The sequence below is a fragment of the Pelobates fuscus genome, chromosome 10, assembly GCF_036172605.1.
Source record: "Pelobates fuscus isolate aPelFus1 chromosome 10, aPelFus1.pri, whole genome shotgun sequence".
Classification (NCBI taxonomy): domain Eukaryota; kingdom Metazoa; phylum Chordata; class Amphibia; order Anura; family Pelobatidae; genus Pelobates; species Pelobates fuscus.
Genome location: NC_086326.1, coordinates 46,730,302 through 46,744,199, shown reverse-complemented (window position 1 = coordinate 46,744,199; position 13,898 = coordinate 46,730,302). Strand labels below are relative to the sequence as shown.

The 13,898-nt window shown below is 40.6% G+C and overlaps 1 protein-coding gene across 1 annotated transcript in view; it reads left to right on the top strand.

Annotated features, from left to right (window-relative positions):
* Positions 1-13,898, top strand: part of JAKMIP3 (Janus kinase and microtubule interacting protein 3) — a 126,818-nt gene that overhangs the window by 57,488 nt on the left and 55,432 nt on the right. Inside the window, exon 3 of the mRNA XM_063434585.1 lies at positions 4,127-4,624. Coding sequence (XP_063290655.1) covers positions 4,127-4,624 — 498 coding nt within the window. The remainder of the gene's footprint in view (positions 1-4,126; positions 4,625-13,898) is intronic.

Genomic DNA, 13,898 nt, shown 5'->3' with positions numbered 1-13,898 from the left:
AATTGCTTTTGTATTGTTGTATTTGTGCGTATATGAGCTATTATATTGTATATGTTCATTAGTAGTTTATGGTATCGTGTATGATACCTATGAATGTGGGCTGTGTATGAGGGCTGCTTGTGGAATTGTGTGTGTGAATGGAAATGTCACATTGTGTGTTTGGTAGTGTGCGTATGTGAGGGGCTGTTTGGGGTATTGCATGTGAGAGGCTGCATGTGGGGTTGTGTGTATGTATGTGGATTGTTAGCTGGTTACGTTTGTGCGGATTGTGTGTATGTTAGTTTGTGGACTGTTCGTATTATTTGTATGAGGGGAGGGTTATTCTGTGTATATCTAGCAGTGTGGCTGGGTTCCAGTGGGGACCAGGCTGGCCAGGTACAGGTCAAGGATACTACAATGTGGATTCCCATTCACAAGTGCTGGGAGGAAGAGATCTGAGATAACTTCCTCTATGTACTGCAATGCATAAATTGAGGATTGTCCTTCACCACCTCTTCGTATTAGCAGATATCTGAAGTTTTACTGGGACTCCTGATAGGCCAGAGCCTGTTTGGCTCTAGAAGCCTTGAGTGCCGTGCAAAGACACCTTGAGTGCCGTGCATGGCACTAGTGCCGTAGGTTGCCTACCCCTGCTCTAGAGACTATTACAAGATTAGAAGAATGTATAAGTTGATGATAAATCAATCTTTTTTTTTTTTCTTCTTCTTTTTCCCCCCCAATACTTTCATTTATTTTTCATAATATTATGTAATATCTTGTGTCAACCTACTCTGTAGCTTCCTGTCTTTAGGAAAGTTTTTGTTTTTATTTTTGTTTGCTGCAAAAACAAATTTGAATGTGTCAGTGTCACCTATAGGTATAATACACTGAAAGGCTATAGGAGCACACTCCTATTCTTCTTTGAGACTGTTTATATAGCCAGTCTAGACTGCTTAATTATTGGGGTGAGGGGGGGCATTATGTGATATGCTGTAGATTCTATTTAACTGATACTTTTACTTAAAGGGACACTCCAGACCGCTATGGCACTTTAGCTTGCTGGAATTCTTTAAATGTGAAGAGAGTGTCCTCTCTTGTTTATTTTGCAAAAAGTTTTTAGATTTCAGTAGAAATTTGCACTTTTAGAAACAAACCTTGTTACATCCCCTGGCTGTCTGACAACTGGTCCTGTTACGTCCTGGTTTGGTTAGCTCAGTGGAGCTAAACTCGAGCCAGCAATTGGTCAACAAAATCAACACTGCTGTAGAGTGTCCTTTTTAATTATTTATTTTTTTAAATAAATGATTAATTCCAATTTTAGAAGGGTTTGTAAGAAGATTTAAAACGTTCAGTAAAAAGCTAAAATATATAATGAGAAAAAAAATAGGACACTAAAATAAGATCCTGTACTGAAAAGCAAAAAACAAAACGAAGCACCAAGCACTCATTTTTCTAATCAGTTTCAATAAAAATTGACATTTCCCAGAAGGCATGGGATCTGTAGATTATCTTTCACTAATTAGTTTAGTTTAGAACATGTGGGCAGAAGATAAACCGGAATACATCGACTGAAAAAATACTATTTAGCAAGTTACTTAAAGGGTGGGGCATACAGACTCGCACAAGTTATAACATACAAAATACAAAATCCAGCGCACTCGCTTATTCACTAAAACGATTTTAAATCTCGGATTGTAATAGTTTTATTTAAAAACACCTCACCTAGGCAAAAAATAATTTCCCAAGTAAGTGGATGGATCTCATAAGAGCAGGCATTATGCTGCTAGAGTAGGACCTGCCATGAATGGGGTACATTGACGTTGTGTCAGGCTTATGCAATATATGATCATATAATGTAACTAAACCCCCATTATTTTTTGCCTAGGTTAGGTGTTTTTAAATAAAACTATTGCAATCTGTGAGATTTAAAAATCATTGTTTAGTGAATAAGCGAGTGCGCTGGATTGTGTATTTTGTATGTTGTATATATTGGCCCCAGCAGCACCCTATATTGTATGCATGTTCAGGTGAGTGCATCATTGTTGGTTTCAACTAAATGTTCTAAACTGATTCCTGTGTTTATATTCCTGAAATCACATTTGATATTAATTCATTTCACCAGACTTCCTCTGTGTGTACGTTACTAATCCTGTTATCTCACTTTTCACATAGTTAAAAACACAAACAAAACAAAAAATAATTCTTACGCCCTTTAGATAAAACTCATTGGGTGATCATTCCAATAACTGTCTGTGGTGGCCAGACATTTTATAGCTTTTTATAACATTTTTTTTTTTGTCCCATATATTGAAAATCGAATTTTAGATAATAAATAAATGCAAAAAAGTCATAAAGTATAAAATGTATTGGACATTTTAAGGCATGACTTCATACTACATAATGGGTAAGTAAACAAACTTTAAATACACACATTTGTATCAAGTAAAAAAACATAGCTGTTGATCACAGGAAAGGCTGTAGCTAAAATAAATCATTGTAGGGGAAAAAATCTGTATATAAACCGTGTGTGTATTATTTACAAAACATTTTTTTTTTCTCCAGTGAAATATTTCATGAGAATTTGTCATTTTAAAGAAGGACCCATTGTTTAGATTTTTATTTTTTTAATATAATTTATTTTTTTTTTTTTTTATTTTTGTACACAACATAAATTATGTTGTGTTTTCAATGTTTAGATTTAAGTACCAGTAGTTGCTTTCTAGCCGGTAAATTTATCTTCTTTAGTGTTGTCTTCAGCCTTCGTTATGAGTAATCCTGTATCTAGAAACTCTCTTGCTGTGTTCTATGTGTTTATAATGGACGTTTACGGTCTTAATGTTCTTCAGAATTGCATGAAACCGTTCTAGAGCTGTCTTATGGGTATATGTAAGTAAGAACAGATCGTAGTATGATGACGATGAATAGTTATAATCAAGCTGTTCAATCCAGCTCTAAAGTGTATGAGTATCCTTTTGAGACAAATCTGACTTTGATCATAAAATATTGGGAGAGTGTTTCTCCAGATGGTGGTTGTGTTATGGTAGGTGTTGAAAGACACAGAGCTAAGGTCTCACTGGTGTATATATAAAAAAAACAAAAACCTGGATATTGTGATATCCATTACTACTCCTTTAACTCATTCACTGCCATTATTGTATACAACATATCTTGGATATTAAATGGCCTTCAATACCCTTGACATGACTTATTGCAGGGATATTAGTGGTAAATTGTTTACTGAATGGTACAGTTAGTATCTGCATTACTGTACGTATGATTCACAGTCACAGGAACCTTTAGCAGACACAAATAGTGTTTGTTGCATATTACTCAATATAGCCAAATTAGAAAAATTGTGCACGTCAGTTAAGTTTTCTGTTTTTGCTATTGTTACTCCAAATTTTTTTTACTCTGAATTCCCAGCAGTTCACATTTGAATGAGTAATCATGTTTGTCATACTCACTGTGATGATGCACGAGAGAGGTAAAAAACATCACTGTCAAAGGAACACTGGCATTAGGAATACAAACATGTATACCTGACCCTAAATCAGGCTCCTGCTTACTTAAGTGTTCCCCTCAAAATGGTTTGAAAGGAACGTTTTACTTTCCTTTATTCCTTCGCCATGAAGATCTTGACGCAGCCACTCGGCCTCTATGGCTGAGCTAATTAAGTTTAATCTACACTTAGCAAATTTGATTAATGTTAAATAACGGTGTTGCTAGATAAACCTTTTACCTGATGTGTCATAAACATGATATATAAAACAAACCTATTCATATGAGAATAAGCCCGATGTTTGTTCTTTGGCTAATTTAAGTTTACTTTGTGTTATAGAAGTTCCATCTGACTGTTTGTTTGTTTTTTGTGGGAAAAAAACAACATTTTACTGAAATCTTAAAACTGGGTATTACTTTAAAATCTTGAATTGGTTCAAGAATAATAGACTTTTTGGACTCTTTGCTAAATGTAGAGACTGCCCTTGAGTAAAAGACAATAGACTTTTAAACAGTCAATTCCACGCTGACTAATTATTCTTTTGAAACCTTGAACAATTGAAACCTTGAATTATCCCCTTTAGTCACTTTAAGTATCCCAAAGAGAAAAGAACGACCATTTATTTTTCCCTTTTTCCTTCTCTTTCAGGTCAACAAACTAGAACGAGAGAAAAACCAGGAAATCCGACAAATCCGTGAGCACGAACAGCATAAAAACATTGTCATTGTGACCGAATTGAAGGCCAAACTTCATGAGGAGAAAATGAAGGAACTACAGGCTGTCAGAGAATCGTTATTAAGACAACATGAGTTGGAGTTGGTAAGGGTTATTAAGATAAAGGATGCTGAAAATCTAAGACTACAAACAATTGTAAATGCTTTACGGGACGGAGCACCAGAAAAAGTTAAAACCGTTCTTTACAGTGAGGCAAAAGAGGAAGCCAAAAAGGGTTTTGAGTTTGAGAAAATCAAAATGCAACAAGAGATTTTTGAACTGAAAGGAGCTAAGAAACAAGTGGAAGAAGCTTTGACTGTGGTTATTCAAGCAGATAAAATGAAAGCTGCGGAAATAAGGAGTGTATATCACTTGCACCAGGAAGAGATCTCCAAAATTAAGAGGGAATGTGAGCGAGAAATTCGTCGATTGGTATGTGTGGCTGTTAAATGTTTGTCTTTTTTTAAATCTTTTTTTGTTAAATCCCTTAGAAAATTATCATCACTGTAGATTATCAGATATGTTTTGCAGGCATGGTTTAATAGTCTTCTTCCTCAGGTCTAAATGTTGGTTAAATATTTATTTTATTAATTTTGTATTTTTAAATTTTATTTATTATTATTAATTTATTTTTTTTATTGCGTGAATAATAACAATGGCAATACATCAGTAACACATCGACGGTTACATGCATCATGTACCTTTACAAATGAGGCAGATACAATAAGAGTCGCTGTCTAATCATCGTGCATACATGGCATGCATGACAAGTTTGTGGAGTGTACGTTCACATTTTTCCACAGAGCATGACATTGTTAATGTGAGAGCACAAAGTATATACCGTTTCTTAGTGCTCGGTTCTGAATTGTGGGTGGCTTCTACCTTTACATTTTCTGTAGTAGAGGTAATGGTAATCCAGCACAAATGTTAATAACAAAGCTAACTCGGTAGAGACTCTGCTTAGAATTGCATCTTGAGGGACACATACTCGTCTTGCGTTGGTGTGGGAGGGATCTGCTCAAGCTGAGCAGTTTGAGGAGTCTTTAGGAGGGACTCTCTTAGCACCAAGTGTAGTGGTTTTGGTGTTTGTAAACCCTGTCCCTGCAGTCTGACTAATTAAAGCTTTGAGGTTTGTAAGAAACTGCAATGTAGAATCATACCTAGGTCACTTGGCACGTAGAACAATGTATGTTGGTAACTTTCCCACTCTCCTCCCATTTTTAAATTTTGCGCATATCTCCGAACCCTTCTTGTGTGTTTCTCCTAATCCTCTCTTTCAGTCTTGTGTGTCTCTTAACCCTTTTCACCCTTTTGTGCTTCCCTTAACCCTCATTACTTTTTGTGTATCTCTTTATACAAAAAGTACCCCTTAACTCTTGTCTTCAATCTTCATCCCTTTTTTGTCTACATACTTATGAAGGGACATGCAATCATACATTTGACACTGTTGCACATAGAAGGCTTATCAATAAACTGCAATCTTTGAGTTTGGATTCCAATATTGTTGAATGGGTAAGGCAGTGGCTGAGTGACAGGCAACAAAGGGTTGTAGTCAATGGAGTATATTCGAAGCTTGGGCTTGTCACCAGTGGGGTACCTCAGGGATCTGTACTTGGACCCATTCTCTTTAATATTTTTATTAGTGATATTGCAGAAGGTCTTGATGGTAAGGTGTGTCTTTTTGCGGATGATACTAAGATATGTAACAGGGTTGATGTTCCAGGAGGGATAAGCCAAATGGCAAATGATTTAGGTAAACTAGAAAAATGGTCAGAGTTGTGGCAACTGACATTTAATGTGGATAAGTGCAAGATAATGCATCTTGGACGTAAAAACCTAAGGGCAGAGTACAGAATATTTGATAGAGTCCTAACCTCAACATCTGAGGAAAGGGATTTAGGGGTGATTATTTCTGAGGACTTAAAGGGGTTAAAGGTAGGCAGACAATGTAATAGAGCAGCAGGAAATGCTAGCAGAATGCTTGGTTGTATAGGGAGAGGTATTAGCAGTAGAAAGAGGGAAGTGCTCATGCCATTGTACAGAACACTGGTGAGACCTCACTTGGAGTACTGTACACAGTGCTGGAGACCATATCTTCAGAAGGATATTGATACCTTAGAGAGAGTTCAAAGAAGGGCTACTAAACTGGTTCATGGATTGCAGGATAAAACTTACCAGGAAAGGTTAAAGGATCTTAACATGTATAGCTTGGTGGAAAGACGAGACAAGGGGGATATGATAGAAACATTTAAATACATAAAGGGAATCAACACAGTAAAAGAGGAGACTATATTTAAAAGAAGAAAAACTACCACAACCAGAGGACATAGTCTAAAATTAGAAGGACAAAGGTTTAAAAATAATATCAGGAGGTATTACTTTACTGAGAGGGTAGTGGATGCATGGAATAGCCTTCCAGCTGAAGTGGTAGAGGTTAACACAGTAAAGGAGTTTAAGCATGCGTGGGATAGGCATAAGGATATCCTAACTATAAGATAATGCCAGGGACTAATGAAAGTATTTAGAAAACTGGGCAGACTAGATGGGCCGAATGGTTCTTATCTGCCGTCACATTATATGTTTCTATGTTTCTATGTTTCTACATTCATTTACATACAAACATGGACACACTCAATCACACACATACACAACTACAAACCATAATATACACAGTTGCAGTTAGAAAGTCACACACACACACCGTCCCTGGGATATGCATACAGTCACGCAGTCTCACACATATACAGCAGTCATCGGCACATATTCACACACACACACACACACACACACAGTCATCAATGTTCCCTCTTACCTTTATGGGCACAGCATTTCCTGCTGTCTAGTGGTTGGAGTTGCAGGTAACAGGCTACTTCCTCCCTGCTAGACCCAGCGTGGCCACTCTACAAAGAATTAAAAGCAGGATGGGGGAGCTGTGTGTTTACTAGATGAAAAAATAGACCAGCACCCACTGCAGCTTTCAATAGTAAACTGTATGCACCCCCCTCCCACCTGTCACCTGGGATTGACCATTCCCCTTAACCCTCCTAATTACTCCCCTGCTGCCATTTTTGACATTTGTCGGTCAGTATGCTTCAAAACTCTGCCCCCCACATGTTGCTGAACTACAACTCCTGTGAATTAACAGGCCATCTATTGCATTCAAAGAATAAGCAGTGGGACATGTATGCTAAGAAAAGAACACTCTAATATCAATAAATAATGTGCAAATAAGTATACATTTTAATGTTAATGTTATCTTTAATGCTTTTTATGATTTAACATATAGGTCACCATTGCTGAAAATGGCACTATTTTGCTTAGCCCTCACATTGACGTGTGTGTGATAAATATATATATTTATATCAGTTGGAAATAACAGAACACACCCAAAATATTATGTTTACAAAATACGATCCATAAAATTTTTATACAAGTTTCAGCGTCATAAAAAATCATTGCGTAGCAATCGCACATTGGTTTCTAAAGCAAAGTTTTGGACTGAGCTTACGATCGTTAAACTCTTCAGACTGTCCGAAAGTAGCATTACTTTTACAAAGAGGTGGTTTTTATTTGATACATTGTTATCTTGTTAGAAAATGACAGTTTGTTCTGTGAAGGACAAAGACGTCGAAGAAAGTGGAACCAGTAAGTCAGTGTTTAAAAATGAGAAAAATCTATCATAATATACCTATAACTATCAGGATACAGATGAAAATAAATCCACTTTAAGATTAATAGGATTTTTTGTTGTTGTTGTTGTTTATGATCTTTTTTTTTCTGTGTCACATATACATTGTTTTGGATTCAATATTTGAAGGAGGTTCATTGTTAAACCATAGGCAGCCATGTTTCCAGGAATTAAAGGGACATTATTTCCCGTTTTTGTTAAGGGCCATTGGCAGATTGCTTGCCCACCCTCTATCCATCTCCACCCACGGACGGATGTTCTTACTACAACGACCACTACCATTTCAGGGGATTACTATGCTTTTTTATCATCATGTATTGGTTATAAGTTAAATATTTTTACAGTAACTTTTTTTTTGTCCATACACGTTTTCTTGTGTACTTGTAAGGTTTCTTTTAATGTTCTGAATTCTTGTAAATTTGACGTGCCGCATCTGCATAGGATGTTCAGAAAACTTACTGTCTTGCAGTATGCTGGCAATAGGCTGTTAGCATGCATTGAATATCCTAGTGACGAATTGAATAGTGATTCTTTTGTTTATACAGAACATTTAGCAGTTTGTGCTCTAAAATGTAAGGATGAAGAGTCATTCATTGTGCACTACAAAAGTACCGTATGGAGACATGGATGAATTCTGCCTTACACCAAGAGCTCTAAATTTTAATTCTGGCTTAGAAATTTAGATGCTAAAGAAACACTGTAGCACTAGGAATAAAAACCTCCTATAGTATTCTTCTTTGCATTTAGTTTCAGGGCCCTTCTCTAAATCTAAATAAAACATGGTAGAAGGGATATCACTTATCTTTTTATTTTTTTTTCCCAACACCAACATCAAATTCTTGCAACCGCTTGATCCATCTCCTCAGATGTCATGCTGACCCTTCCTCTTCACAAAGAGGAGCATTGAGGACAAAAAGTGCATACACGGCCAGTGCTGTGCTCCTCCTATCAAATGGAGGTTAGCTGTGAAAATCAAGACTCACTGCTCGCGGTGGAAGGGCCTCTAGTGGCTGCCAGGAAAACGTCCACTAGAAGTGTATTTAACACTTCAATGTGAGCATTGCCATACGTATTAAATGGCAAAGGTTTACATTTCAGGGTTGAATTGATAGGGCGACTGCACCCAGACCACTTGATTGAAAGGTCTGTGTGCCCTTAGTGATCCTTAAAGGCTTTGTTGACTGCAAGATATTAAGATGTCAAGTCAAGCAGTGACCATGCCTGGATTTAAATACAACGCTGTTTTATGGTTGGAGTAATGTTTGCTGTCATGCCCCCACCTTAAAAATAAATTAATAAAGGGAAAGCTCACATATTATTCAAGCAGAAGACCATTTCTCCCTGCAGTCCTATTCGCCATTTGATTTCACTCCCCCTGAAATGCCACAGAGGTACGGCTGATGGGTGGCTTGTGCGACATAAGGAGGACCTGGCCACCATTGGACGTCCATCGCCAGCATGCTATGCCTGGTTGCATGTACAAACCTAACATCACAGCACTTTTATAAATGTCCAACATGTGTCTAAATATGAAAACCAAACTTTCTTCACAAACTAATACTGCTATAGAATCCTGTACTATTTTTTTTTTTTTTTTATAATTTAATAGGTACCATATCAGCAGAAATAATCACTGCAGAAATAGTCTGACCATCATCCTTACATGCATTTGTGATTTAATGATTTGATGTCCATCCATTCTCATCCATGGTACTTCCATCTACTCTTTTACAAATGTTTATAATATACACAGGATTTGGGATTTATCCCTTTACCCTGACAGTGTGCTGCTCAGACATTAGTCATTCATTTTATACTAACCCAGAAGAGGAATGGATGGCTTGGATCAGAATGCCAGCTGCGACGCATGCAAAGTTAAGTAGATAATGTAAAGTCAAAATAATAATATATTACAGATAATGGGATAATAAACCTGTACTAATTTTACTTTGTGTTCTATATTGATGCAGCTTTCCGAACATAGGAAAAATCTAAAAAAGAATATCCAGGGCAGACGGGTGAGACATGATTCCTATTCTTTGTATGAAAATATTCTTGTTTTGCACTTTTGAAGCAATGTGTAAATTTATTGCGAAAAAAATATATATTTTATTTTACCTTTTTTGAAAAATGTAATCCTAATCAATCTTAATTAGTGATGTCCCGAACGGTTCGCTGGCGAATTTATTTTTTTCAATTTATTATTTTTTTTTCAGTACATATAAATGCTACAAGCAGATACTCCCCCCCCCAGACACTCTGTATTACTGCAGATACTCCCCCCCGTCCCTGTGTTACTGCAGATACTCCCTCCAGACACACTGTTACTGCAGATACTCTCTCCAGACACACTGTTACTGCAGATACTCCCTCCAGACACCCTGTTACTGCAGATACTCCCTCCAGACACCCTGTGTTACTGCAGATACTCCCTCCAGACACCCTGTGTTACTGCAGATACTCCCTCCAGACACCCTGTGTTACTGAAGATACTCCCTGCAGACACGCTGTGTTACTGCAGATACTCCCTCCAGACACCCTGTTACTGCAGATACTCCCCCCAGGCACGGTGTTACTGCAGATACTCCCTCCAGACACCCTGTGTTATTGCAGATACTCCCTCCAGACACCCTGTGTTATTGCAGATACTCCCTCCAGACACCCTGTGTTATTGCAGATACTCCCTCCAGACACCCTGTGTTATTGCAGATACTCCCTCCAGACACCCTGTGTTATTGCAGATACTCCCTCCAGACACCCTGTGTTATTGCAGATACTCCCTCCAGACACCCTGTGTTACTGCAGATACTCCCTCCAGACACCCTGTGTTACTGCAGATACTCCCTCCAGACACCCTGTGTTACTGCAGATACTCCCTCCAGACACCCTGTGTTACTGCAGATACTCCCTCCAGACACCCTGTGTTACTGCAGATACTCCCTCCAGACACTCTGTGTTACTGCAGATACTCCCTCCAGACACTCTGTGTTACTGCAGATACTCCCTCCAGACACTCTGTGTTACTGCAGATACTCCCTCCAGACACTCTGTGTTACTGCAGATACTCCCTCCAGACACCCTGTGTTACTGCAGATACTCCCTCCAGACACCCTGTGTTACTGCAGATACTCCCTCCAGACACCCTGTGTTACTGCAGATACTCCCTCCAGACACCCTGTGTTACTGCAGATACTCACTCCAGACACCCTGTATTACTGCAGATACTCACTCCAGACACCCTGTATTACTGCAGATACTCCCCCCAGACACTGAAACAGAGCAGAATAGGGACTGTTCCCCCTACAAAGGGTCACTTGGCAGATATGGATTGACACCTATCCTAAGGATCCCTGATACACACTGACACAGAGCAGAATAGGGACTGTTCCTCCTACATAGGGTCACTGGGCAGATATGGATTGACACCTATCCTAAGGATCCCTGATACACACTGTCACAGAGCAGAATAGGGACTGTTCCCCCTACATAGGGTCACTTGGCAGATATGGATTGACACCTATCCTAAGGATCCCTGATACACACTGGGGGGGGGACCTACTGTTCTCCCCCCGCCCCCACCCCTGCGCGGTGGGTGGGGGCCATAAAAATAATGAGGGGGGACCTACTGTCCTCCCCCCGGCCCCCACCCCTGAGCGATGGGTGGGGGCCATAAATCACAATGGGGTGAGGACCTACTGTCCTCCCCCGCCCCCACCCCTGCATGGTGGGTGGGGGCCATAAAAATAATGAGGGGGGGACCTACTGTCCTCCCTCCGGCCCCCACCCCTGCGCGGTGGGTGGGGGCCATAAATCACAATGGGGGAAGGACCTACTGTCCTTCCCCCGCCCCCACCCCTGCGCAGTGGGTGGGGGCCATAAAAATAATGAGGGGGGGACCTACTGTCCTCCCCCCCCTGGCTCCCACCCCTGAGCGGTGGGTGGGGGCCCTAAATAAAAATCCCCCCCCAATCAAAACTTTCCCACGGTGTGTAAAATGACACAGAACACTCTGGTTAGATTCCAAGCCCACCAATCAGAGTTCTCTTTGTCATTTTACACAGCGTGGGAAGGTTCTTTGGAATTTTCCCACGCTGTGTAAAATGACAAAGAGCACTCTGATTGGCTTAAACCAGCCAATCAGAGTGTTCTTGTCCTAATTGCAGGGCGTGGCAAGGCTTTATAAGCCTTCCCCCGCCCTGCAGAGCTCAGTCTGCGCGGAGCCCTCCATGGGTGAAGATGGATTATTTTTTTTTGCACTCGTTTTTTTTTTTTTTTTTTTAAATTGCATCGGTTCTTATGGCTTTTTATTTGCCCTTTTTTGGGGCTGAAAAAAGAAGACGTCAAATGGTGAGTTGAATTTTTCTTTACAGGTTAGTTATTTTATTCCCCCTTCACAAATTTTTAGGGTGAGGGGGGTACGTAGGGGGTAACTTTTTTTAGGGTGGGGGGGTGGGTGACTAGGGGCTTGGGGACCCCTAGTCACCTTTGATTGAGGGGGGGATTTTTATTTAGGGCCCCCACCCACCACCCAGGGCTGGGGGCTGGGGGGGGACAGTAGGTCCCCCCCTTATTGTTTTTTTTAGGACCCCCACCCACCGCTCAGGGGTGGGGGCCAGGGGGGGAGGACAGTAGGTCCTCCCCGCATTGTGATTTATGGCCCCCACCCACCGCGCAGGGGTGGGGGCCGGGGGGGAGAACAGTAGGTCCCCCCAGTGTGTATCAGGGTCCCTGAGGACAGGTGTCAATCCATATCTGCCAAGTGACCCTATGTAGGGGGGAGAGTCCCTATTCTGCTCTGTGTCAGTGTGTATCAGAGTCTCTGAGGACAGGTGTCAATCCATATGTCAAGGTGTCAATATGTCATATGTCAAGGTGTCAATATGTCATATGTCAGGTGTCAATCCATATCCATTGTGATTTAGAAATGTTAGGTGATTTATGCCCTTTATGGATTAAAACCAGACTCTGCATCAACTGTGTAATTTTCCATGGGAGTTTTGCCATGGATCCCCCTCCGGCATGCCACAGTCCAGGTGTTAGTCCCCTTGAAACAACTTTTCCATCACTATTGTGGCCAGAAAGAGTCCCTGTGGGTTTTAAAATTCGCCTGCCCATTGAAGTCTATGGCGGTTCGCCCGGTTCGCGAACATTTGCGGAAGTTCGCGTTCGCCATTCGCGAACCGAAAATTTTATGTTCGCGACATCACTAATCTTAATCTGTTATCTTAAAGGGACTCTCCAGTGCCACAAAACAAATGCGTTTTCCTGGCACTGCAGGATCCTGCAGTGCCCTCCTCCCTCCCGTCCTCTATCCCATGTCGCTGAAGGGGTTAAAACCCCTTCAGCTACTTACCTGAATCCAGCGCCGATGTCCATAGGTGCTGGGTAAGGCTCCACCCACGCTCTTCCCCCCCACCGACGTCAGCGGGCGGGGGAGACCTAATGCGCATGCGCGGCAATGGCCGCACGTGCGTCTGAAACCTCCACATAGGAAAGCATTATTCATTATTATGGGGAAAATCTGACGTTGGAGGTTCGTGAGGCGGTCAGGCGTCAGATAACAGACCAAAAAGTCTGATATGAATCCGGAAGCGCCCCAGTGGCTGTCTGATAGACAGCCACAGAGGGCAGACTTAGAGCTGCAATGTAAACATTGCAGTTCTCTGGAACTGCAATGCTATACATTGCAGCACTAAGTGCCATACAGGCATAGCACCCAGACCACTACAATTAGCTGAAGTGGTCTGGCTGCCTGGAGTGTCCCTTTAAGTAGAGTGTGTGTGTGTTTTTAGTAAATTTTACGAACAATTTCTTCTGCTTGGGAATATGCTTTTACTCCATTCTATTGAAGGGATACTATAGGGGTCAACAACCTTTGCCACTCCAGATGTTGTGGACTACTTGATGCTGGCCACACCTCCCCTGGTTGTATTGCCTTCTCTCTAAATTGAACTCTAATCACACACAGGAGATACAGATTTCAAAAATCTAAATTAAACAGACTGTACAATAAAGGAA